This window comes from Panthera pardus, unplaced genomic scaffold, assembly GCF_024362965.1.
Source record: "Panthera pardus isolate Hobbes unplaced genomic scaffold, ASM2436296v1 HiC_scaffold_8, whole genome shotgun sequence".
Classification (NCBI taxonomy): domain Eukaryota; kingdom Metazoa; phylum Chordata; class Mammalia; order Carnivora; family Felidae; genus Panthera; species Panthera pardus.
The window spans coordinates 4365729-4390373 of record NW_026527013.1 but is presented as its reverse complement, the minus strand read 5'-3'; the positions used below and the strand labels follow the sequence as shown (position 1 = coordinate 4390373).

At 48.9% G+C, this 24645-nt stretch overlaps 1 protein-coding gene across 5 annotated transcripts in view; it reads left to right on the top strand.

Annotated features, from left to right (window-relative positions):
- RFX2 (regulatory factor X2) overlaps positions 1–24645 on the top strand; it is a 90422-nt gene that overhangs the window by 41340 nt on the left and 24437 nt on the right. For all 5 annotated transcript variants that reach the window (XM_053898357.1, XM_053898356.1, XM_053898355.1 and 2 more), the window contains exons 2-5: positions 10098–10210; positions 11918–12007; positions 13898–13977; positions 15400–15661. In XM_053898357.1, the coding sequence (XP_053754332.1) occupies positions 10106–10210; positions 11918–12007; positions 13898–13977; positions 15400–15661 (537 nt within the window). In that variant the 5' untranslated portion in view covers positions 10098–10105. The remainder of the gene's footprint in view (positions 1–10097; positions 10211–11917; positions 12008–13897; positions 13978–15399; positions 15662–24645) is intronic.

The following is a 24645-nucleotide window of genomic DNA, read 5'->3' as shown; positions in this document are numbered from 1 at the left end:
ACTTTGAAATTCACCCAGGGGTTGTGTATTTCAGAGTTCATCCTCTTAGATCAATCAGTAATATCTCAGCGGTGTTCCCCTGTTAGCTTTTAGCTGCATCTTTTGTATTTTTTTTTAAGTAGTTGCCTTAGGGATTACAATCTGCATCTTTAATCTAGCACAGCCTACAGTTTCTCATCCATTCTCCCGACGATGGACATTTGGGTGATTTCACTTTGGGGCTGTTGTGAATAAAATTGCTGTGAGCCTGTGTATACGGGGTTTCGTGTAGACATGTTTCCATATTTCCTGGATGAACACCTCGGAGATGCATTCTGGGCCAAAGGGTGGGTTTAACTTTCTAGAAAACTGTCAAACCTTTTTTCCAACATGGTTGTATCATTTTACATTACCACACGTGTGTGAGAGTTACGATTACTCCCTGTGGTCACAACATTGGTTGTTGTCAGATTTTATTTTAGCCATTCTAGTGAGTGTTTAGTGGTATCTCATTGTGGTTCTAATCTGCATTTCCCTGGTGACTAACAATGTTGAGCATTATTTCATATACTTGTTGGGGATCTGGATTATCTTTGTCAAGTGCCTGTTAAAGTCTTTTGCCCACTAGGTTGTCTTCTTATTATTGAATTATTGGAGCTTTTTACATATTATAAATAAAAGCCCTTTGTCAGATACTTGTTTTGCAAATATTTTCTCCCAGACTATGGCTTACTGATTTGTGTTGTTGAAGTCTTTTAATGACAGAAGTTTTAAAATTTTCACAAATCTAATTTATTGGGTTTTTCAGTCATACTTATTACTTTCTGCATTCTGTCTAAAAAATTTTTGCCTATGCCCTTATGTTTTCTCTCAGAAGTTGTATAGTTTTGACTTCTTTGTGTAAGTCTGTGATCTAATTTAAAATCACTTTTGTGTGAGGTATTGGACAGGGATCGAAGTTCACTTGTTTTATTCTTCCCATATGGACATATAATTTGCTTAAACAATTTTCCTTTCTCTGTTGAATTGCTTTGTCACCTTTGTCAAAAATCATTTGAGGAGGGAAGGAGCTGGGGCTTCATTAGGGGGAAAAAAATTGAAAATGTAAGTATGGGTTGTTAGTTTCATATTGCTGGACTTGATTTATAATATTTTGTATGATTTTTCTGTATGTGTTCATGAGAGATATTGATCTAAATACTTCTCTTATAATGTCTTTATCAAGTTTTGGTATCAGGTTTTTTTTTTAATTTTATTTAAATTCGTGTTAGTTAACATAGTGTAGTATCGGTTCCAGGAATAGAATTTAGTGATTGTCACTTACATATAACGATGAGTGCTCATCACGACAAGTGTCCTCCTTAACGTCCATCTCCCATTTATCGCATTCCCCCACCCACCTCACCAGTATCAGCGTTTTGATGACCTCCTAAAATGAGTGAAGTATCCCTTTCTGTATTTTCTGATGGAATTGGTGTATTAATTTTTGTTTCAGTGTTTTATAGCATTTAACAGTGAAAGTCTCTGGGCCTGAAGTGTTCTCTGTAAGGAGGATTTCAATAACATATTCAATTTCTTTGTTAGATATTCCACCCACAGTTTCTATTTCATCTTGTGTCAGTTTTGGTATGTTGTGTTTTTTAAAAAACGTGTTCATTTGATCTAAGTTGGTGAATTTATTGGCTAAAGTTCATAATAGTTCCTTATCATTTTGGTTTCTATACGATTTATAATGATACATCTCATTTTGCTTTTGATATTGGCAATTTGGGTTTTTTTTTTCTTTCTTTTCTCTTATCAATCTTTTATAGGGGGTTGGCAATCTTTTCTCTAAAACTTTATCTTTTTTAGGGCAGTTTTAGGTTCACAGCAAAATTGAGAGGAAGATACAGAGATCTCCCGTGTCGTCTCTGTCCTCACACATGCACAGCCTCCCCCTTCGTCAACATCCCCCTACCCACCCCCCACCCCCCCGCCCCAGAGTGGTGCATTTGTAGAGGAAATCTGCACTGACACATCGTTATCACCCAACGTGCATAGTTAACATTAAGGTCCACTCCTGATATGGTACATTCTGTGGGTTTGGACAGATATATGATGACATGTGTCCACCACGGTAACGTAGCATCACACAGGGTAGTTTCTCTGCCCAAAAAAACCCTCTATGCTCCACCTATCATCCCTCCTTCCCCTTAAACCTCTGGCAGCCACTGATCTTTTTACCATCTCCATAGTTGTTCCTTTTCCAGAATTGTCATATAGTTGGAATCATACAGCATGTATGCATTTACCTAATAGTAGAAATTAGTATAAATAGTATAAAATAGTATAAATAGTATAAAATAGTATAAATTTACTTTTACCTAATAGTATAGATTTATGTTTCCTCCAGGTCTTTTCATAGCTTTATAGCTCATTTCTTTTTGGAAGAAATTTCACTTTTGGAGAAATTTGGGTTCTGTTGGTTTTTTCTCCATGGTTTGTGGAGTTTTCTTTCATTATTTTTTGACTTTATTATTTCCTTTTTTCTACTAAAGTTTGGTTTGCTTGTCTTTTTGTCGCTTCCTAAGGCTGAAAACTTAAATGGCTGATTTTTAAGCCATCCTTTCGAACTTAAGTTTATAAAGCTAAACATTTCTCTCTAAGCACTGCTTTATATGCATCCCACAAATTTTGATATGTGATGTTTTCATTATCAGTCAGTTCAAAATATTTTCTAGTTTTTCTTATGGTTTATTCTTTGACCTGTGGGTTATTTTAGAGGTGCATTTAAAAATTTCAAAATATTTAGCATATTTCTAGATATCTTACTGACTTCTAATTTATTCCGTTGTTGTCAAAATACATATATTTACTTTATGGTCCAGAATATGACCCACCTCAGCGAATATTCCTTGCACATTTGAAAAGAACGTTCAGGTTTGGTTTGTTGTGTTATATAAATGTCAGTTAGGTCCCTGTGGTTGATTGTGTCATCCAGATACTCTGTATCCTGACTGGTATTTTTGTTTGGTTTCTATCAAAAAGGAAGAGTGTTTCCACTCCAAATCTCCACTGTGACTATTTATCTATTTTTTCCTTTAAGTCCATTAATTTCTTCTTTGTGGTAATTTGAAGCTGTACTACTAGCTGTGTGTACCTTTGTCATGATTAGGTCATCCTGATAAGTTAATTGACAATTTTATCAGGATGAAATGTCCCTCATTATCTCTAGTAATAGTCCTTGTCTTGAAGTTGGTTTTGTCTCCTCATTACAGCCACTCCAGCTTTCTTAAGATTAGAGTTTGCATGGTATGTCTTTTTCCATTCGATTACTTTCCACCTTTGTGTGCCTTTGTATTTAAAGAGGATTTCTTTGGGGGCTCCTGGGTGGCTCAGTCGGTTGAGCGGGCCGACTTCGGCTCAGGTCATGATCTCACAATTCGTCGGTCTGAGCCCCACATTGGGCTCCATGCTGACAGTGTGGAGGCTGCTTGGAATTCTCTCTCTCTCCCTCTCTCTGCACCCTCCTCTCAAAATAAATAAATCAACTTTAAAGAGGATGTATTTTGGGGTGCCTGGGTGGCTCAGTCGGTTGGGCGTCTGACTTCGGCTCAGGTCATGATCTCAATGGTTTGTGACTTCGAGCCCCGCCTCAGGCTCTGTCCTGACACCTCAGAGCCTGGAGCCTGCTTCGGATTCTGTGTCTCCCTCTCTCTCGGCCCCACCCCAGCTCATGCTTTGTCTCTCTCTGTCTCTCTCTCTCTCTCTCAAAAATAAACATCAAAAAAAATTAAAGAGGATTTCTTTTAAAAAGGCAACTTACCATGGGATCTTGGTTTTTTTATCTAGGCTGACCATTTCTGTCTTTTCATTCAAGTGTTTCATATATTTATACTTAATGTAATTATTAATATACCTCAATTTAGGAAAGCCATTTTGCTATTTGTTTCATCTTTTTTGTTGTTCCTGTGTTCTTCATTTTCTGCCTTCTTTGAGGACAATGAAATATGTTTAGAATTTCATTTGCTTCTTCATTAGTTTTAAGCTATATATTTTTTTAATTTTTTCAGAGATTACATTAGGGATTACATGATGCATCTTTAATTTATCACAAACGAGATTACTACATGATGTAAAATGCAAGAACCTTGCATGCCTAATTCCATTTACCCCTCTCCTTCCTTTGTGCTATTGTTGTTGTATAGATTACCTCTACATATGTCATAAAAACACACAGTAGAGCATTATAATATTTTTTTGTTAAATAGATGTATTTTAAAGAAATTAAGAGGAGAAGGGGTGCCTGGGTGACTCACTGAGTTCAGCATTGGACTTCGGCTCAGGTCATCATCTCACAGTTCATGAGTTCGAGCCCCGTGCCAGGCTCTGCTGACAGCTCAGAGCCTGGAGCCTGCTTCGGATTCTGTGTCTTCCTCTCTCTCTGCCCCTCCCCAGCTCATGCTCTGCCTCTCTCTCTCTCTCTCTCTCTCTCCCTCAAAAATAAATAAACATTAAAAATTAAAAAAAAAGAAATTAAGAGAAGAAAAGGAAAAAATAAAGTTTTGCTGGATATAGAATTCTAGATTGGCAGGTTTTCCTCAGCGCCATAAATATGTCATCCCATTATCTTCTGGTCACCGTTATTACTGATGGGAAGTTGGTTACTATCCATACTATTGTTCCCTTACAGATCATGTGTAGTTTTTCTCTGACTGCCTTCAAGATTTTCTTTCTCTTTTTTTATTTTAGCAGTTCAACCATAACACATCTAAGTCAGTTTTCTTTGTATTTATCATTCTTGGGCTTTGTTGAGCTTCTTGGATCTATAAGTTGATGACTTTTTAAAATTTTTTTAATGTTTATTTATTTTTGAAAGAGAGACAGAGAGAGAGAGAGGGAGAGAGAGAGAGAGAGAGAGAGAGAGAGAGCGCAAGTGGGGGAGGGGCAGAGAGAGAGGGAGACACAGAATCCGAAGCAGGCTCCAGGCTCTGAGCTGTCAGCACAGACCCCGATGTGGGGCTCGAATCCACGAATCATGAGATCATGACCTGAGCCAAAGTCAGTTGCTTCACTGACTGAGCCACCCAGGCGCCTCTCTATAAGTTGATATCTTTTACCAAATTTAAGAGATGTTTGGCCATTCTTCAAATACACGTTTTTCCTCTCCCATTCTCTCCTTTTCTTCTGGGACTTCGGTCACATATATGTTAGACCGCATGTTCTGTTCATTTTTCTTCAGCTTTTCTCTCTCTCAGTTCTTTAGATTGGGTTCCATTGATCTATTTTCCAGTTCACTGATTCTTCTTTCCGCCATCTCCAATCAGCTATTAGGTTTATTCAGGGACATTTCCATTTTAGTTATTGTACTTTTCAACTCCAGAATTTCTACTTGTGTGTGGTTTTTTTTTTTTATAGTTGGTCTTTCTCCATAGAGATTCCTGTATGTTCCTTTATTGTGCATATAACTTCCTTCAAGTTCTTGGCTATATTTTTAGTAGCTGCTTTGTCTGTATCACATCGACTCTTCCCCTTTTTTCTTAGGTACGGGTCACAATTTCCTATTTCTTCTCCTAGCTCATGATCTTTGTTGGGTCCTGGACATCATGAATGCTATGTTGTAGAATTTCTGGATCCTGCTGTGTTCCCCTTGCTAGTGTTTAACTTGGCTGGACTTGAACCCTGCCCCTCATGCAAATATATCTTTTTCAGCAGCTGAACTCTCCTCTTAGTTTGTCCATCTTTGAGCTGCTGGTTTTTCTCCAAAACCCCTGGTGTCTTTCCCACACAAGTATGGCTTAGTCAGCTCATCAAAGATTTGGGTGGACTCCAGGCAGATCTGGGGGCTCGCCCCCTCTGTCGCTCTCTATCTTCCAGGATTCCCCCTAACATACTGAACTCTCTTCTCTGGCACTTCAAGACAACCAGACTGCTGCTTTCTGCCACCCAAACATTCATGGAGCGTGCCCCTGGCAAAACTCCAGAATCGTCAGTCTGACTGGCAGAAATCTTTCAAGGGTGGGCTCCCTGGCAGTGTCTGCCTGCTTTGGTCGCCCCCCAGTGTCTTTAAATAGGTGTGTGCCCTTGAATAATGGACCTGAATTTTTTTTTTTTTAAATCCAGGAAACTGGATCAGCTTATATGCAATGTACCACCTCTTAGATGGGTAAGGGAGGATTTCATGCCCTCTGCAGACAGGCATATTGTGTGTCAATGTATTGGGGCAGCCAGGCTGACCTACATGGTGTCTGTGAGTCTGTCTGTCTGATACTAACATGAAGGGATGTGTCCACAGAGAGTAGAATGGTCAGTCGCCAAAGGTGATTACACTTCCCAGAATAGTCCTATTTATCCTTAAAGTAACCAGGTAGATTGTAGGGGCGCCTGGGTGGCTCAGTCAGTTGAATGTCTGACTTTGGCTCAGGTCACGATCTCACGGTTCGTGGGTTTGAGCCCCGCGTGGGGCTCTGTGCTGACAGCTCAGAGCCTGGAGTCTGTTCCAGATTCTGTGTCTGCCTCTCTCTCTGCCCCTCCCCGACTCATGCTCTGCCTCTCTGTCTCTCAAAAAATGAAGAAACATTAAAAAAAATTTTAATAAAATAAAATAACCAGGTAGATTGTAAATGTTCTGAAGCTTTATGTGGATGCTCACTATATATAATTTCCTACAATTCAGTATGGGCTGTAATCCTAAAGAGGCACTAAGGTATTTATTTAGTTGGTAAATATCAGCTGCCTGGGTCGTGCATGGCACCCGCGTACTACACAGAAGCCATCTCGTAGGATGCTTTTGTCCCAACTGTGCCCCTTCATCGTATGGATCCCTGCGTGAGTTTCCTGGGGTCGCCATGCTAAGTACCACAGACCGGTTGGGTGGCTTGAAACATGTGAAATTTACTCTCGCAGTTCTGGAGACCAGAAGGTGTCCGCCGGACTGTGCTCCCTCTAGACAAGGACCCTTCCTGCCTCCTCTGGTTTCTGGGGGCCCCAGCCATCCTTGGCTTCCCAGGGCTTGTCGCTGTCTCCATCTATCGCCTCCTCTGTCGTCACACAGCCTTCCTCCCTGTGTGTCCTATCCTGTCTGTTATAAGAACACTGTCCCCTGGATTTAGGGCCCGTCCTAATCCAGTATGACCTCATCTTGATCCCTTACCTTGATTATATCTGCAAAGACACTATTTCCAGATAAGGTCACATTCAGAGATCCTGAGTGGACATGAGTTTTGGGGGTCACTATTCAATGCAGTACAACTTCCCAAAGTGATCTGCCCCTTATGCCGAAACTCCTGTCTTTTTTTTTTTTTAATGTTTATTTATTTTTGAGAGACACAGAGAGACAGAGCATGACCTAGGGAGGGGCAGAGAGAGAGGGAGACACAGAATCTGAAGCAGGCTCCAGGCCCTGAGTTGTCAGCACAGAGCCCGACGCGGGGCTCGAACCCACAAACAGCAAGATGATGACCTGAGCTGAAGTCGGATGCTTAACCAGCTGAGCCACCCAGGCACCCGTCCTGTCTTAAGTTTTAAGGGCTGTGCCTGGCTTCTGACATTCCGGGACTTGATGATTTTATTTGTAACCTTATAAACTTCAGGAGCACTGTTGTCATTTCATGCCAGATGATATTTCCATTCGTCTTTAAATGCTGGCAGCTTCATCCTCCTAACAATTTGGATCATCCCCTATGGCCCCTCCAGTTCTCTCATGCTGGTGAGATGTGGCCCACAGGACCTTTGCAGTGGTTCCAGGGCCTGGGACCTCAAGACTTTGACCCCAGACAGTGTAATTTTTCGACCCCACCTTCCAAAACCACATCACTTCATCAAACCTAAATTCTATGAGCCAAGGACCAACAACTATAGTCTATAGGACATTTTGTAATGGCCTTTTTTTTTTTTTTTTTAAGAAATGAAGTCTTATTTGTGCTCAGCCAGGATCACTCATGCGTGTTAGCAATGGCCGCTCCTGTGCCAGCGCAGCAAAGTGTAGTAGTTGCAAGAAAAGCCTCTCGTCCTTTGCGGAAAAAATTTTGTGACCCTGGGCCTACACACCATATGCTGAGCAGGGTGACAGACAGCACATGGTAAATAGTGCAGCAAACCAGGAAGCACGTCAGTGTGAAAACTTGGCGTGGTGTCGGATGATTTGCATTCTGGAAGTCGCATTCTGGCCGCAGTGAGCCGAGCATGGGCTCGCTGTCTACCTCGCACTCTCACGGGCTCCCCCGGGTTTTTCAAAAGACTCAGACTGTGGAGCACAGTTATTTCCTGCCCGTGAACAAGGAGCCGGCCTCTGACTCAGCCCGCTGGCTTCATCACTAGTGGATTCTTTCCACCAAGAGCCCAGGTCCAATGCTTTCCTGCTCCTACCACTGGAGTTACCCACTTCCTGGCTTCAGATTGGAACAAAGGGGTGCATGTGTGCAGATGACTGATTCGGATGTTGGAGGAACTGTGCATAAGACCTCGACTGCGCAACTTCCTGCAGAATAATTCCGAAGGTCAGTTCTGTCAGGAAGGCAGAGAGTTGGAGACCCAGGAAATACACATTGGAAATTCTCACGCCTCCTCCTCCTGTGGAAGAGGAAAAGAAAAGTAGGGGGTGCCACTCATCACATGGCTCTGGGGACATCTAGTGGTAAGGACCGAGTCAGGGAAACAGGAAAGCGCCACAGGCACAGGCCACAGATCCGTGGATCCAGCCAGTAGCTCTCGTGGTGCCAAAGTCTTTGGGAGGGGGATGGGCCACGTCATAGAATATTCCTCATCAACAAAGATGGGGTCAAACCAACACTCAACAGATTTAAAACACTCACACGCTGCCTTCCGCTTTCTTTAGGCAAATTATATTCATCTGTTAGCAGTTTTTCTTTGCATTAAAAGAAAAAAAAAAAGAAGTTTTCAACAAATTGTTCACTCATCCTCAGAGGTGGGAGCCCTCGCGGTGATAGAAGCATATGGAAAGTTCTGGCAGGTGCCTCCTGAGCAGCATGCTGTGTACCTGCTGCTCAGGCCCCGCATGAGGCAGAAGTGGGGAGACCCCACCTGTGGCTTGGGGGGACGTGCTCAGGACAGGGCTGTACCTGCCCACAAAGCCACCTCCTCTCTGCAGTTTGCATATTTAACAGCTTCTCAAGTGCCGAAGGTAGCCGGTTCTTACAAAGTGCAGACCGTCAGACCGTCTGACCTTGAGCATGTTGATGGAATGATTTTTTTGTACCATCTGCCACTTGGTTCTGGTATTAAATGAGTCTTTTTGTATGGAATTAAAAAAAAAATTTTAACGTTTTATTTATTTTTGAGAGAGAGACAGAGACAGAGTACGAGCAGGGGAGGGGCAGAGAGAGGAGACAGAATCCAAAGAGGGCTCCAGGCTCCGAGCTGTCAGCACAGAGCCCGACACGGGGCTCAAACTCACAAACCGCGAGATCATGACCTGAGCCGAAGTCGGACGCTTAACCGACTGAGCCACCCAGGCCCCCTCTGTATGGAATGTTTAAACTACCTACTTGAAAGATGTACGCATCTGGCTGCAAAGAAATACACTTGTATGCCCTTCTCGTGGGCGAGGATCTCCAGGAACAGAAGGCAGGACTTCTAGGCAGCCCAGGAGAAAATGCTTCTTTCCTCCCACTGTGTATTGCCTATCTTGGACAACGTCTGAAGATATTTTGGGTTGTCATGACTGGTGGGGGGTGGGAAGGGGAGAGGCGCTCCTGGCATCTAACGAGTGGAGGTCAGGGGTGCCGAGGTCGGCCTGAAGGACAATCCGGCCCCGGTGTCCCCAGTGCCGAGGGGCAGAAACCCTGCCTTAGGAGAATGCACTTGTAGTTTGGGGTACCTTAGCCCGCCAGATGGCAAGCGGCCATCAGGAGCTGGTGATTCGCTGGCTGGATGAGTAAACAATTGTAGGAGCCCCGGAAAGGACTGTCTGCAGAGCTAACTTTCGGTTTTCTACTGGGAAAAACGTTTCCTGCCACCCCTCCCCACCCCCGCTGCTCTTCCTATGAGGCATCTGTGCCACTGGTTTCCCTGTCTCCCTTCCCCAGTATGGCCAGCCGACTTGCACCTGAAGGTAGCTACCACTTGGGCCTCCTTGGCTGCAGTCCCGCCCCACTCAACCTCTCTCCACCTTTCTTTAGAACTGAGCATGCAGAATTCGGAGGGTGGATCCGATTCGCCGGCTTCTGTGGCTCTGTGTCCGTCGGCAGCAGCCCAGGCCCCCGTGGCTCAGCCTGTGCCAGCCTCCCCGCAGGTAACAGACCAGCCTGCCCGCTGCTCGGGGCTCAGGCTGTTCCGAGAAAGCCAGTGTGGCCTGGTGGGGGGGGACGCCCCCACTTAGGTTTGGGAAAACACTTGAGGCAGCAGAGAAAGGAATCTATATTTTCCTGGACTGACACTACGGTCCCAACGCTGCTCCCGTCAAAATAGCAGCCCCTCTGTTCTGTTCCCCCTGCCCCTCCATGTCGCACTGGCTTCTTCGCTATTTGTTGCAAAGGCCCCACCAAGGACCCAACGCTACAAACTCAAAAGGAAACTTGGCTTGGTATATTCCTATCTTTTAATGGACATCTTCTTAGGCCTTGGAAGTACCCCTATTACACGGGGAAACCTTATGGATAAGGCAAAAGATCGGTTAAAATCCTACCATCCAAACGGGTACGTTCTTTACAATTTGCGAGGAGAGAACTTCCACGTTAAGGCTCTTGCCTTCTGGATTTCTACCATGGCTGGAAGCACACCATAGACTTAAACGTAAAGTTAGCGATGTAAGACCACACCAAGCCGAAGGTCACGGAACAGACTGGAAACCTGGAGACATGCACGGAGGCCCCCTGTGGCCGTGTGACCACGTACGAGTACGAATCCAAAAGTCAGAAGCATGACAGAATTGACAAAGGTAGAAAAGCCCCATAATTCAGCCAAAACCAAAGGGCAGATGTGAAAGCGGCTTGTTCATTTCAGAACAGATAATCAGACGTGCTTAAGCTTTCATTTCTTGCAAACACGCAGCCCCGGTGTGGGCCTTGGAAGCCCGTCCCGTCTCAGGGCACCAAGGGGATGTGACCAGACTGAGTTGTAGCTAATTGACTTGTTTCCCCGCCCACTTGAACCTGACACGCCGGCCCTCCGCCCCCGGCCGCCTTGGCTCCTTCTCGCCACACCGCAGTCTCGGGCCTGAGTGCCCAGCCTTTCTCGGTAGCAGCCACGGGCTGGCTGGGGCCCAGGCCCTGCCTCCAGGGTCCTGCCATGGCCCACCGCGTGCCTCCCCAGTTCCAAGGCTTCGTCCCTGCCAGCAATGCATCCGGTCCCCGCAGCCACCCACGCGCCGTCCCTGGCCTCACCTCCCCCCGCCCCCGGGTGCATTGTCTGCTCCCCGTGCAGACTCCCTGCCGCTGACATGGGGTGCTCTCTTTCTGGGAAGTTCCAAGCGCTCCTGCTGGTGGGCTTCCCTGCCTCCCCGCAACAGTGGGTGCCTCTCTCCTTGCCAGAGAGGAGAGTTCCTGCTGCCTCAGTTCCCCAACGGGCTCTTCACGCTTCGCCTTCCGGCTTGCCCCATCCAGCATAGCTTCCCACCGCGCTGGACCCGTGCGGCCACCAGCCCCAGCTTGGTGCCAGGGATGGGAAAGGTGGTGTGGACAGCTGTCTGCAGGGTCCTTCTTATCACCCAGCCTCTCGGCCTGATGTCAGGGACAGCCCAGGCCACCTCGCAGACAGACCCCAGGGAGGGAGAGCTGCTGGGGGCAGGTGGAGGCGCATGTGCTCCGGCGTGCGAACGAGAGTGTGTGTGTGTGTGTGTGTGTGTGTGAGTGTGCACGCGCGCACTCCTCTCCTGCCAGTCTTGCTTATGTTTCTGGAAGGTGATGGTGGAGTAGGTGGCGGCAGCCCTGGTTATAATCTGTATTTGCTTTAAGGACTAACCTCTGACAAGTCTAAATGTCCTTTTCTCCTTCCATTTTAGAGGGTGTTGGTCCAGACAGCGGGCTCGGCTCCCAAAGGGGCCCAGATGCAGCCAATCTCCCTCCCCAGGGTCCAGCAGGTGCCACAGCAGGTAACCATAGCCCAGGTGAAACGGGACACATCAGCACTGAGTGATCCGGTGCCCTCTCTGGACAATGCGTCCTTTTCTGTTGTTGCTATTGCTTGGTCTTTGATATCTTCAGCTCTGTACCAGAAGGTTCTTTTGAAGCCTATGTTTAAAAAAAAATTTTAATGTTTATTGACTTTTGAGAGAGAGAGCGAGCGGCGAGCAAGGGAGGAGAGGCAGAGAGAGGGAGTCACAGAATCCGAAGCAGGCTCCAGGCTCTGAGCTGTCAGCACGGAGCCTGACGCGGGGCTCGAACCCACAGACTGTGTGTGGACTGTGAGATCATGACCTGAGCCGAAGTCGGATGCTTAACCGACTGAGCCACCCCTTGAAAGCTATGCCCCTTGAAAGGCTCAGCCTTTCTCAAGGCTCAGCCCCTTGAAAGCTATGTTTAAAAAAATTCTTTTACTGCAGATAGTTTGCAACAAGCCAAGAAAGCTGATGATCTTTCATTCATTCAGAGATTCAGCATTTGGGGGGCAAGCCAGCACCCCGACGGAGCACTGGGGTGCTGAGATAGACACGCAGACAGAGAGCCAAGTTTCAGGTTTGGAGGAACATGGAACCTCTTGGGGAGGCGATTGTCATGCCCTCAGACGAGTGCACGACCCAGGAAGCACTGCTTGTGACATGAGGTTATCTGGCAACCGAGCTTCAGGGCCTGGGTGCACCAGCCACACAGAGTCAGCCTGATCCGGGACAGCGGAGGGCAGAACTTTTCCGGCAAAAGCCAAATAGTGTCTTTTTTGGCTTAGCAGGCCAGCTGCTGGACTCTGCCACTGTCCCACAAAAGCAGCTGTAGATGTACCCGAAGGGGCGTGGCCGTGTCCCAGGGACACTTAATGTACAAAAAGAGACGGGCCAGATTTGGCTGGGGTTGGCGGACTTGTGCCCTGTCACATACGGCATTAAAATTAGTGCACATTCCTGCCTGAAAGGACCCCTGAGCGTGATTGTGGTGACAGCTGAGACCAGAGAGCACACGTCTCTCCCCCGGCGGCTCCGGCTTAAATCTAAGCTGGTGAGTTTAGAGGAGCTTGTCCGGTAACTGCGTCAGTGAAAACCGGGGCAGGTTTTCGGGTCGTGGGAGAGAAGCGAAGGCTTCGGCAGGCCCGGCAGGGAGCCAGTGGGTCTGTCTCGGCTCCTTGAGGGACAGGAGAACAAGACTAGTGTCGTGATTCTAGAAGCTTCCTCTCTGTGGGGCCTTCGTCCCTGAGCAACTTGGACTGGCAGAGTGACTTCTGTGTTTCACCCAGTCCCCTGAGGCACAGCCCGCCCAGCATGTTAATCCCTAGAAGCTTCTCACGATCTATCGATTGTTAACTCCAGCACCCACGCTGGCCTGGCCTGGCCTGGCCTGGGAGGCGGGAGTCAGTCCCATCCTGCCAACCCCACACGAAGGCTTAGCGGTCACGATGACACCCAGCTCCAGATTTTTTCACCCCAAAAGGAGGCTGGATTAGGCATCCATTAAGGTTCCCTCCGTGGTGAGGTTTTCAAGGTCTGTGCGCAGAGCTCTGGGTCTCCACCACCAGGGCCAGCGTCCCTGTCCGCGGAGGTGCGCCACGGCCACTGCCACAGACGAGGCTTCCCGGTGCCCCCTCTGCATCTCCCACTCCAGGCACGTTCTCCTTCCAAGGACCCCGGCCCCTCTGGGGAGGGGTGCCAGGGCCGCCCGGCCACGTAGAATATAACCGGCTTGCGCCCCTTGCCCTGTAGGGCGAGGGGTGTCTGACGCCCCAGATCGGAAGCATAGGAGTAAATGGCCACAAAAGGCCACAGAAGACACAGACAGGCTGAACAGCAAGGGGACTGGTGTGTGTGACACGAGGTATCTGATGTTTCATGTTCCAGGTCCAGCCCGTGCAGCACGTGTACCCCCCGCAGGTGCAGTACGTGGAAGGCGGAGACACGGTCTACACCAATGGAGCCTTGTACGTGGGTTTCCTCTCCCCTCGGAAGGGCCCGCCTGTCAGAGAAGCGTGGGCCACGTCCGGAACCTTCTCTCACGACTACCCCACCTTTTTCCATTCGGGGCCTGTACTCGCAAACTTCTCCTCCTCCTCTCTGGGTGGTGTGGGAACCATTAGGACAGTCTGAGGGCATCAGAGCCCTGCGGAGATTTCAGAAATCAACAGGCCTTTGTAGTTTTTACTGCCAGAAAAGGCAGTCTTTCAACAAAATGGAACGAAACAAAAACCTAATCCAGCTTTTAAGTCTGAAGGTTCAGTCTTCACAACCCAGAGACCATTTTTATCTCTGCCTTCTCATCCTTGCCTGTGTTCACCTCTGGCTCTTTATGAGGTTGCTAAAACTTGATTTTCCATTTGTCAAGGACTTCTAGAATGTTCTGCCTTCCAACTATGTGGCGCTCGGGGCAGAAAATGATACATTTCCCATGAAGCTCATTGCGCTTAAGACACGAGTCCCTTTGCCCATTTGCTTTCCATCACCCCCTTTCGGAAGTTGAGGGGTGGGCATGAGGGCTGGCGGCCGTGACGGCTGGAGCTGTGTGAGCTTTTGCAGCACAGCGCCGAAGCTTCCGAAATATGCACAGACCCATGTCAGGACGTGAACAGGGCATGAACAGCCGTGAAAGCTGAGCGAGGTCTGCGGGTCGCCCCCGTGCCCCTGGGCTCGATCCTGCGCTGCAGTTAGATAAGCTGTCGCCCTGGGGTGGGGTCGGGACAGGAAGGAGATCACACTTCTGGGAGGCAGTCAGAGGGGCCTCACTGCCACGCGGAGGGGCCAGCTCACGACACATCGCTACGCTTTGGTCTTTTACTGGGGCCAGCTCGACAGGAGCGAGCGGACCTTAAAACTGTGAGTCTCAAGCCGCATGGTTAATCATTTAATCCAGATGGTAAAGGAACATCAGGCAAATTCTTGGTATCGCTTAGAAGTTCTTTTAAGTATGCAGTTTCATTTTGCAAACCTTTTCGTTCTGAAAGAATCAGAGACTCTGAAGAAGTTGCAGAATTAGCACACAGCCTCCCCCGGGGGGGGATCTTCCCTGACCGCAGCACGATACCAGGCAATTGGCTTTGGGATACACCGCCAGCTAGCCTGCGGGCCTCAGTCCCGTCTATCGTCCTACACGCGTGTGCGCTCTGCACCATTTTGCCCCACGAGTAGATTTCGTGTAACCATAATAAGACACAGAATTGTTCCATCGGTTTCGATGGGTCATCCCGTGCTGCTTAATATTTTCAGAAACGATGGCTTTGAACTTTGCACTGCCCTGACCCCTCGTGTCTGAGTGACCCCGTAGGCACGGTCTCCTGGGGCTCCGCCTTAACGTGGAGTCCTCCCGGACCCCGGTGAGACTCAGGAGGCACCTCCTCTCTTCCTGACAGACGGACGGCCTACGCCTACAACCCCGAGCCTCAGATGTACGCCCCGAGCAGCACAGCGTCTTACTTCGAGGCCCCGGGCGGCGCCCAGGTGACCGTGGCAGGCTCCTCCCCGCCGGTGGTCCCCTCCCACAGCATGGTGGGCATCACCATGGATGTCGGGGGGAGCCCTATTGTCTCCAGCGCGGGAGCCTATCTCATCCACGGGGGGATGGACGGCACCAGACACTCCCTGGCCCACACTTCCCGGTCATCGCCGGCTACGGTACGTACGAGGCTCTCCGGGGCAGCGGGGTAGACCCGGAATAGACTCTCCTCGGCAGCGGGGATGGTGAGCGAGAGGCAGCCTGGGGCACCGGAGCCGGAGCTCTGCGGCCAGGAAGGGCGTGTGGTCTGAGGCAAGTGTCCACCCCTTGGAACCAGGTACCCCGTGGCAAACAGAGAGGGTAAAAGGCCCGTCCCGGGCTGCTGTGGAAATCGCATCCGGGGCCAGCGTCGCCGTGCTGGTGGGACCGCCACCCTTGGCGTCGCCCTCCCAGAGGCCCAGGCCCGTCTATCCCCGTGACCGCTGGACCGACCTCGGCTCGGAGCAGTCTCCCTCGGGAACTGCACCCCCGTGTTGCCGCCAGGGTCCTGCCCCAGACTCTGCTCCTGACCTGCTTTAAAAACATGTCTGATCTCAAAGCCTATTTTCCACGCTTACTTTTATTTTAGTTCATTTGGAAAATTAACACAGAGTAAAACTGACCTTTCTTGGCACTCACAGTGGTGCCTTTGAGACCCATTCACGTTATCACACGGATCCGTACTTGCTGCTTCTTTGCTACTGGGAAGGATTCCGTTATACCGCAGCTCACCTATCCATTCACCCTTTGAGGGTCATTTGGGCAATTTCCAGGTTTTTGGTGATTATGAACAAAGCTTCTGTAAGTACGCACGTGCAGGTTCTTGTATGGACATACGTTTTCCTTTCTCCTGGGTAAATACTTACAAGCAACATTGCTGGTTCACGTGGTAAGTGTGTGTTGAATGTGATCAGAAACCACCAACAGTTTTCCCAAGTGGCTGCACCATTTTGCGTCCCCCCCACCCCACCCCCGACGTATGAGTCCCCGTGCTCCACTTCGTCACCAGCACTTGATGTTGTCAGCCATTTTTCATTTTCGACGTTCTCATAAGGTGTGTAGTGATATCTCACTGTGGTCGTGATTTGCGTTTTCTTAATTGCTAACGATGGTGAGCAGCTTTTCATGCGATTGCTTGCCTTTCGTTATGTGCTCTTTGGTGACCTATCAGTTCACGTCATTTGCCTATTTTTTAACTGGCTGGTTTGTTTTCGTACTGTTGAGGGTTGAGAGTTTTTTATATATCCTGGATACGAGTCCCCTGTCGGAGATGTAATCTGCAAATATGTTCTCCCAGTCTTTAGAGTGTCTTTCCATTCCAGATTGGGTAGAGCGTTTCCTCTCACTTCACTATTATGTGGGCTGTTTACATAAATTTAGAATTTTCTATATAAGTTTTAGGTCAGTCTGTCTATATCCACAAAAAACTCATAGTGAGATTTTGATTAAACAATATTAGACCTGTAGATCAATTTGGGGAGAACTGACATCTCTACTCTGTTGGGTCTTCCCATCCATGAACATAGTATGTTTTGTCCATTTATTTAGATCTTTGATGTCTTACGTCAGCATTTTGTAATTTGTAGCATATAAATTCTGTACATATTTTGTTAGATTTATGCCTAAATAGTTTATGTTTTTGGAGCTATTATAAATGGTATTGATTTTTAATTTCAGTTTCCAACTGCTCATTTTTGGCTGTTGGCCTCGCATCCTGCAGCCTCCCTGACTCACTTATAAGAGCTGCAAGAGTCTTTTGTTGTCTGCGAGTGGGAACAATTTTACTTCTCCCTTTCCAATCTGGATGATTTTATTCCTTTTCCTTGTCTTTTTGCACTAGCTAGGACTTCCAGTACAGTGTTGAACAGGAGTGGCAAGAGTGGACATCCTTGCTTTGTCCCCAGTCTTAGGGGAAAATCTTCAGTCTTTCACCACTAAGTGTCGTATTGGCTCTGGGTTTTCATAGATGCCCTTTTTCAGATCGAGGAAATTCCCCTCCATCCCTAGTTTTCTGCAAGTCCTTATCATCAATGAATATTACTTTTGTCAAATGCTTTTTCTTCGTTGATATGACCATGAGTGTTTCTTCTATAGACTGCTCCTGTGACAGATTACGTTGACCGATCGTCAATTAGGAAGTAACTTCCTCTCTTGGTGTGGGGCTAACCTCCCAAAATAGAAGGTGATGTTCCTGCCTCATCCCTGTCCTTTTGGTCCTGATGTGCTTTGGGGTCACTGACATCAGAGAGCACCCCTCCCGGGTTTTGCTGCCCTCTGTGTCCGGAGTGCTCTCCAGGACCCAGTTCTGTGGACAGGGTGGAGAGAAGTCACTTGTTCTCTAGAGGCGGTAGCATGTGGGGTGGGGTTGGGCCTGGCTCACCAGCTCGCGCCTCGCCTCGCTCAGTCCCTTCCGCCCGGCAGGGCCTGGGTGGCCACTTGCAACCACACGTATACTCCCTCGGAGGACTGGCTGCAGGGATGTGAGTTTAGAGCGGATACTGATGAGAAAGCATTCCTCGCAGACCACGTTAACTGTCATGAGCCTGACAGGTTGGATGTTAGTAAATTGCATCAGTACGTAATAGCAGCACATACTAGGGTCGCGGGTCACAGATTTACTGAGAAACTACAGCGTTCTCTGTGGTCCACGCTATCCTGTTGCAAGCATATGTGCTGCCCAGAGCCTAGGCCACCCGGCCACTGTGGTTTGTCGTCCGGTCGCTTCAGAAGAATCGTGTTTTTAAACCAGTTGGGAATCCAGGAATGGGCTGTGTTTTGACACCCCTCTCCATGCAAGCCCCGGAGAGTGATCGTTCCAGAAGACGATCTGGTTCCCGACCCTGCCTGCTCGCTTGTTTATCGACCTGTTTTGGCACAGGAACATGTCACACGTTTGCAGCAGGGATCTGTGGGACTTTCCAGGAAGCACAGAATTAACCCGAGGCTCCTGCCCCCGGCCCTTGACGCCTGCCAGCTTTGCCCATCAGAGTTTTGGGACTTCGAGTTGATTCCGAGAACAGAGGTGGAGGCTGGAGGGAATCACCCTGCGGCCTTGAGGAGAGGTTTCCGACTTCCGTGGTGGATTTTCTTGAGTCTCGGTTATTTCATTGGTATCTTGTAAAACTGAAAAGTGAGTTGCCCGAATGGTGAGTTTTCGATAAAGCCGCTTAGCGCTGCACTTTCTTCAACCACACCCGACAGAGGTTCTCCCCCGAGAGGCCTGCCCCTGCCACTCCAGCCCAGGATTGGCCCTTTGGGTCGTGTCAGGGTGCGGGGAGCCGGGGGCCCTCGGGCCGCCCAGGGTGGAGACCCTGCCGCTCCCTCCGCCCGCGGGGCTCTCGGGCTGCAGGCAGTCATGCCACACAATCGGGCGGCCCCCGTGGGCCACACCGTGGGGACTGAGGAAGGCAAACGGTCCGGCCAGTTTTCACAGTAAAAACACAGCACTCCTGTCCGTGCGGGAACCTGCCATCGCGGTGTTTCATCGGGGCCTAGGTCCGGCCTACTGAAGGGTAAGCCGACCCGGTGGCCAAGTCCCACTTGACCCCTCTGGGTGGTGTCTTCGTGAACTCTTAGCTTCCAGGAAAGCGGGGTCCTGGCTCACAGGTAGCGGCGGAGATCGTCAGAGATCGGGATGGCGTCTGCCCGGGCCACGCGGCTGGCCTTCCAGCACGTGCCGCGCCGAAGCCAGAAGGGTGAGAAGTGACGTTGCCTCGGAGAACGGCGTCAGGCGGGCTCTGAGCTTGCTCTGGTCGCATTCTGCCCCACCCCACCCCACCCCCCCCGAAAGAACTGGCGTCAGCTTTGTGGCACCTGCTGTGATTTTCAAATGTGCCTAAGACTTGAGATCCGCCTAAGACTGCCGTGATTGCTTCCTCCTCCAGAGGAAGAAAACCCTCGTGCGCTGGGTTTGAGAAGCCAGTGGGGATCGGCAGCCCAGTCCCTTGGGACACTGAGTCGTCTTCGAAAACCCTGAGATCTCCTTTCCAACATGAGAAATGGCGACATTTCGGGCCCCGGACCGACGTCTCCAAGTTCCACAACGCACACCCCGGAGACACGTCCCTTGAAGTCATAGGAATTTCTGTACTGGTGTCATCAGAGACTCAGCTCCCGCTTTCAACACACAAGCGAGCCTCTCGGCCCCGAGGACCGGCACACGTGAGTTCAGAAAAGCCGAATCCCGGGTACTCCATCCAGCTCATCTGCGCTGGGTCGAGGCCAGGGGAGACCGTGAACGGAGCGCCCGTGGCTCCCGCTGTGTGGCCTGGCCTCCCGGTCTCACGGTGACCCTTCCAGGTGGCCCGCGGGGCCGGTGTGCCACCCACACAGGTCACAGCTCACGATGGATCACCAAGCACGAAAACGTCTTCTCTAGAGCCTGCCAGTGAAGATGCGGAACACCTTAACTGCACAGCGACCTCACACGCATCGCAAGCATTTGCTAGAAGCTCCCTCATCCTCTGCACATCAGAGCTTTTGCCCAACTGCCAGAGCAGACCCTTTGGGAGCAAGCGCGCGTTGTTTGATGAAGGAATTTTGCCGATAGAGCATCCACTTTTTTCTCTGACTAAAAAAATATTTATCATCACTTTTTTCTTTAATAGACTCCTTTTTTTAATAATTTTTTAACTTTTTTTGGCGGGGGGGGGGGAGAGAGACAGAGCATGAGCAGGGGAGGGACAGAGAGCAAAACTAACACAGAACCTGAAGCAGGCTCCAGGCTCTGAGCTGTCAGCACAGAGCCCAACACGACACAGGGCTCGAACCCATGAACGCAGGATCATGACCTGAGCTGAAGTCCGATGCTCACCGACTGAGCCACCCAGGCGCCCCGACTCCTTTTTTTTTTTTTTTTTTAAGCGCAGTCTTAGGCTTACAGAAAAATTGAGCAGGAAGTTCGAGAATCCCCGTAGCCCCCCCTGCCACCAACACACACACAGTTTCCCTTCTTAGCATTTGGGGTAAGTTTGGCAGGTTTGTTACCCCAGTGAGCCCATCTTGACACACTGTTATTATTAACTAAAGCTCCTAGTTGACATCAGGGTTCATGCCTGGTGCTGTGCCTTCTGTGGGTTTGGACAAACATTCAATGACATCATCACCCTTTTTTTAAATTTTTTGTTATTGTTTTTAATGTTTATTTTTGAGAGAGTGAGAGACAGAGTGTGAGCGGGCAAGGGGCAGAGAGAGAGGGAGACACAGAATCCGAAGCAGGCTCCAGGCTCTGAGCTGTCAGCACAGAGCCCGACGCGGGGCTCGAACCCACAGACCGTGAGATCATGACCTGAGCCAAAGTTGGACACCTAACCGACTGAGCCCCCCCCCCCCCAGGCGCCCCCGACATCATCACTTCTGAATCTGGTTTTGCGCATTTCTCCGTAAAGGCAGGGAACACTACCTGCGTTTGCTCAGGAGCACCGCTTTGAGACGGATCTGAGGTTTCCGTCTCTGGTCTCCTCTAGTGACAAAAGTAAACCATGTGAATGTCATCCTGGGCAACATTCTTCTGTGCTTATTCTGAAAAGCCTCAATTAATTTACTGGAGAAGCCGTTGTTCCTGTGCAGAGCGACACAAACCCACGTGGGAGGTCAAGGGCGACTGTGGACAAATGGGTCGTTGATCTAATGAAAGCTTCTTCCACTCCCCGCCCATTTCTCATTTTTCTGGTATTTTCTCTCACGGCTGTGTATGCAAAATGACCACAGCGTGTGACCTTGGACTGGATCCCGGGCCAGAAAAAGGACAGGAGTGCAAGGACCGTCACATTCTAATGAGCCCTTTCGGTTGGCTGAGCGTGGTGAGTGGGGCTTGATTTCTGGGTCTTGGTCCTTGTGCTGAGGTCACGTGAGACCTGGTTCTGTGCTCACGGGAGATGCTAACATTTCAGGGAGGCTGGCGGAAAGGGTCTGCGGGAATTCTTGGCACCAATTTTACAGTGTTTTTGTACGTCTGGAATTATTTCCAAAGGAAAAGTTTAAAATTTTTAAAAATTGATTAAGAAGTAGGAGTCTATTGTTAAAAGTTCTAGGAATTATAAGAACTAAACACGCTAGCTGCTAAAAATGATTACCAGTAGAAAGACTGTTTCTGTGACAGAAAGGACAAGAGAAGAGGGAGGCTTGCTGTTTTAGGTACCTTTTCCTTCTAGTGAATTCTTTTTTTTTTTTTTTAATGTTTATTTATTTTTGACAGAGACAGAGACAGAATGTGAGTGGGTTAGGGGCAGAGAGAGAGGGAGACACAGAAGCAGAAGCAGGCTCCAGGCCCCGAGCCGTCAGCACAGAGCCCGACGCGGGGCTTGAACTCACGAGCCGTGAGATCATGACTCGAGCCGAAGTCGGACGCTCAACTGAATGAGCCACCCAGGCGCCCCAAGTGAATTCTTAACCACATGCATATGTTACCTTATAAGTTTTCTTAAGTCTTTTAAGTTTTTTTATTTATCTTTTAATTTTGTTAATATTTGTTTTTGAGCAAGAAAGAGAGAGTGCACATTTGAGTGGGGGAGGGGCAGAGAGAGAAGGAGACAGAATCCGAAGCAAGCTCTGTGCTGTCAGCGCAAAGCCTGACGCGGGGCTCGAACCCACGAACTGTGCGATCGTGACTTGAGCCGAAGTCGGTCACTCAACCGACTGAGCCACCCAGGCGCCCCTAAAGTTCATTCATTTTTGAGAGAGAGTGAGGAGGAGAGTGCCAGCAGGGCAGGGGCAGGGAGAGGGAGGCAGAGAGAGACTCCCAAGCAGGCTCCGCACTGTGAGTGCAGGGCCGGAAGCGGGGCTCGAACCACGAACCGTGAGATCATGACCTGAGCAGAAATCAGGAGTGGGATGCTTACCCAACTAAGCCATCCAGGTGCCCCTATCTTATTTATTTTTATTTGTTAATTTTTTCTTAAGGCAAAATTTCTGTCACATAAGATTAACCACTTTGGAATATGGAATCACTCACAATACCACACCACCATCACCTCTATACCCATATCGTTCACCAAAAAACAGTTTGACAATAGTCTAAAACACCCAAAATGTGTAATTCTTGGTAGAATCGTGGGGCAGGGGGAGCAGCAGACCACAGCTCCAAAGCCAAATCCAGCCGGCTGCCTGGTTTTCTAAACAAAGTTTTACTGGCACACAGCCACGCCCCTTCCTTCACTTGTCTGTGGCTGCTTTCCAGCTCCTAGGACAGAGTTGAGTAGTTGTGGACAGAGACTGGCCCACAAAACCCGAAACAGTCACTATCTGGCCCTTTATAGAAAAAGCTTGCCAGCCCTTGATGTGTAAGAACTGCCTCAGAAAGGTAATCACAAAAGGTGAAGTGGTAAATGCAGGTAAGCAGAGCTGAATACCTAACACAACCCCAACTAACACAACCCCCCCCCCAAAAAAAAACATTAAATGAAATGTGAGTCCGATATAATGCACCTGAAAGGACCCACACCAGGCTATTGGTAAAGGCCTCTCCTCCCACGTAGGGAAGTCGGGTGCCGGAGAGAAGTTGAGGCAGGGCTAGAACGGGATGGGCCAGGCCAGGTGCCCAGGGCACCAAATTTAAGGAGGCGCTCACCCCTACGTGCCACCCTTGCCCTGACAGGATCTTGAGAATGAGCGCCTCCTTAAGGTTGGTGCCCGGGGCACCTTGTGGCCCCACCGCCGTCCTGGCCCTAAGTGGAGACCATCTCTGGCAGAATCAGATTTTTGTGCGGCAAGCATGTATAATAGTACTTACATGTTTTTAACATGTTTAATGAGCAAAATAAAAATGGACAAACGGGGCGCCTGGGTGGCTCAGTCGGTTAAGCGTCCGGCTTCGGCTCAGGTCATGATCTCACGGTCCGAGGGTTCCAGCCCCGCGTCGGGCTCTGTGCTGACCGCTCAGAGCCTGGAGCCTGTTTCTGATTCTGTGTCTCCCTCTCTCTCTGACCCTCCCCCGTTCATGCTCTGTCTCTCTCTGTCTCAAAAATAAATAAACGTTAAAAAAAATTTTTTTTAAATGGACAAACAGATTTAAAATGCCCTGTTTCCCCCAAGCCAGCCTCCTCCTTCCCCAGCGGTGAGCCCCAAATTCTCTCCACGTTCCCACCTGGCCCTTCGCTGTGGGCCCCGTATCCTTTCTGCAGGCAGAATTCTGGGCTTTATATCCTTGCCCTCAAAAGTCCAACGGTGTCTCTTCCTGTTAAACGACTCTCCATTTTCTTTAGAGATTCATTCAAAAGGGTTGCTCCTAAAGCATTTAAACTTTGATCTCCTCCGTTCATGGTCACATAACTGGGCTACATTTGAGGATGCAGGGTTAACACGTTCCTGTCCCGTCCCCACTCCTCCCTGGCCTTTCCAGGGAACCCCCCGGAGGCATGGTCCTGATGTCAGACTTTGGCAGACCCGTCTGGAGATGCCGGGGCCACTTCAACACTGGTCATTGCTGGCCCTTGGTAGGGGCGACCCCTATCCCGGCAGGTCCTTTTAATGTGATTATTTTGTTATAAGTGGAATGGCCACGTGGGCATACACTCATGAACCTCCACTCATGCCTCCTTAGGAGGCACCAGTACAGTCTTTGAATCAGGAAGAATCTTGCTAGGATTACACATGAAAGGAGAGGAATTTTCTAAATAATTGGCTTATTTTAATATACTCGGGAACTGTTACAACTTGACCGCTACCTGCTGTTTACGTCAGGTTCTTTTATCTTTGATCGCGAATCCTTATGTATTTTTTCTGCCCTCCTTCTGAACAAGCCCTCAAAGCATGTGTCCTTTTTCCCCTGGCATTCTGTTAATAATTCATGTAGCAGAAAAAATGATGTTTAGGGGGCCAATCAAAAGGAGTATGTGCTGCATTACACCGAATCAAAAATAAAAATTAAGCTCCCGAGGAGTCAAGAAATGGACGCATCAGCATATGCACAATGCCAAGATGGAAGGAAAGTGCTGGGAGTTCAAAAACAAATGATTTTAGGGAAAGCTGCCTGGGCCCCGGGCGGGGTGGGGCTCTGCTGAGGCCACCCTTGGCCCCCTCCTTGCTGAAGATTAAACTCCAAGCAAACATAAAATTAGCCTCTATGTTAAGCGTATTCAGAGGGTAGACACTAACTTCGCCAGCCACTGAGCGGACCGGATAAGGC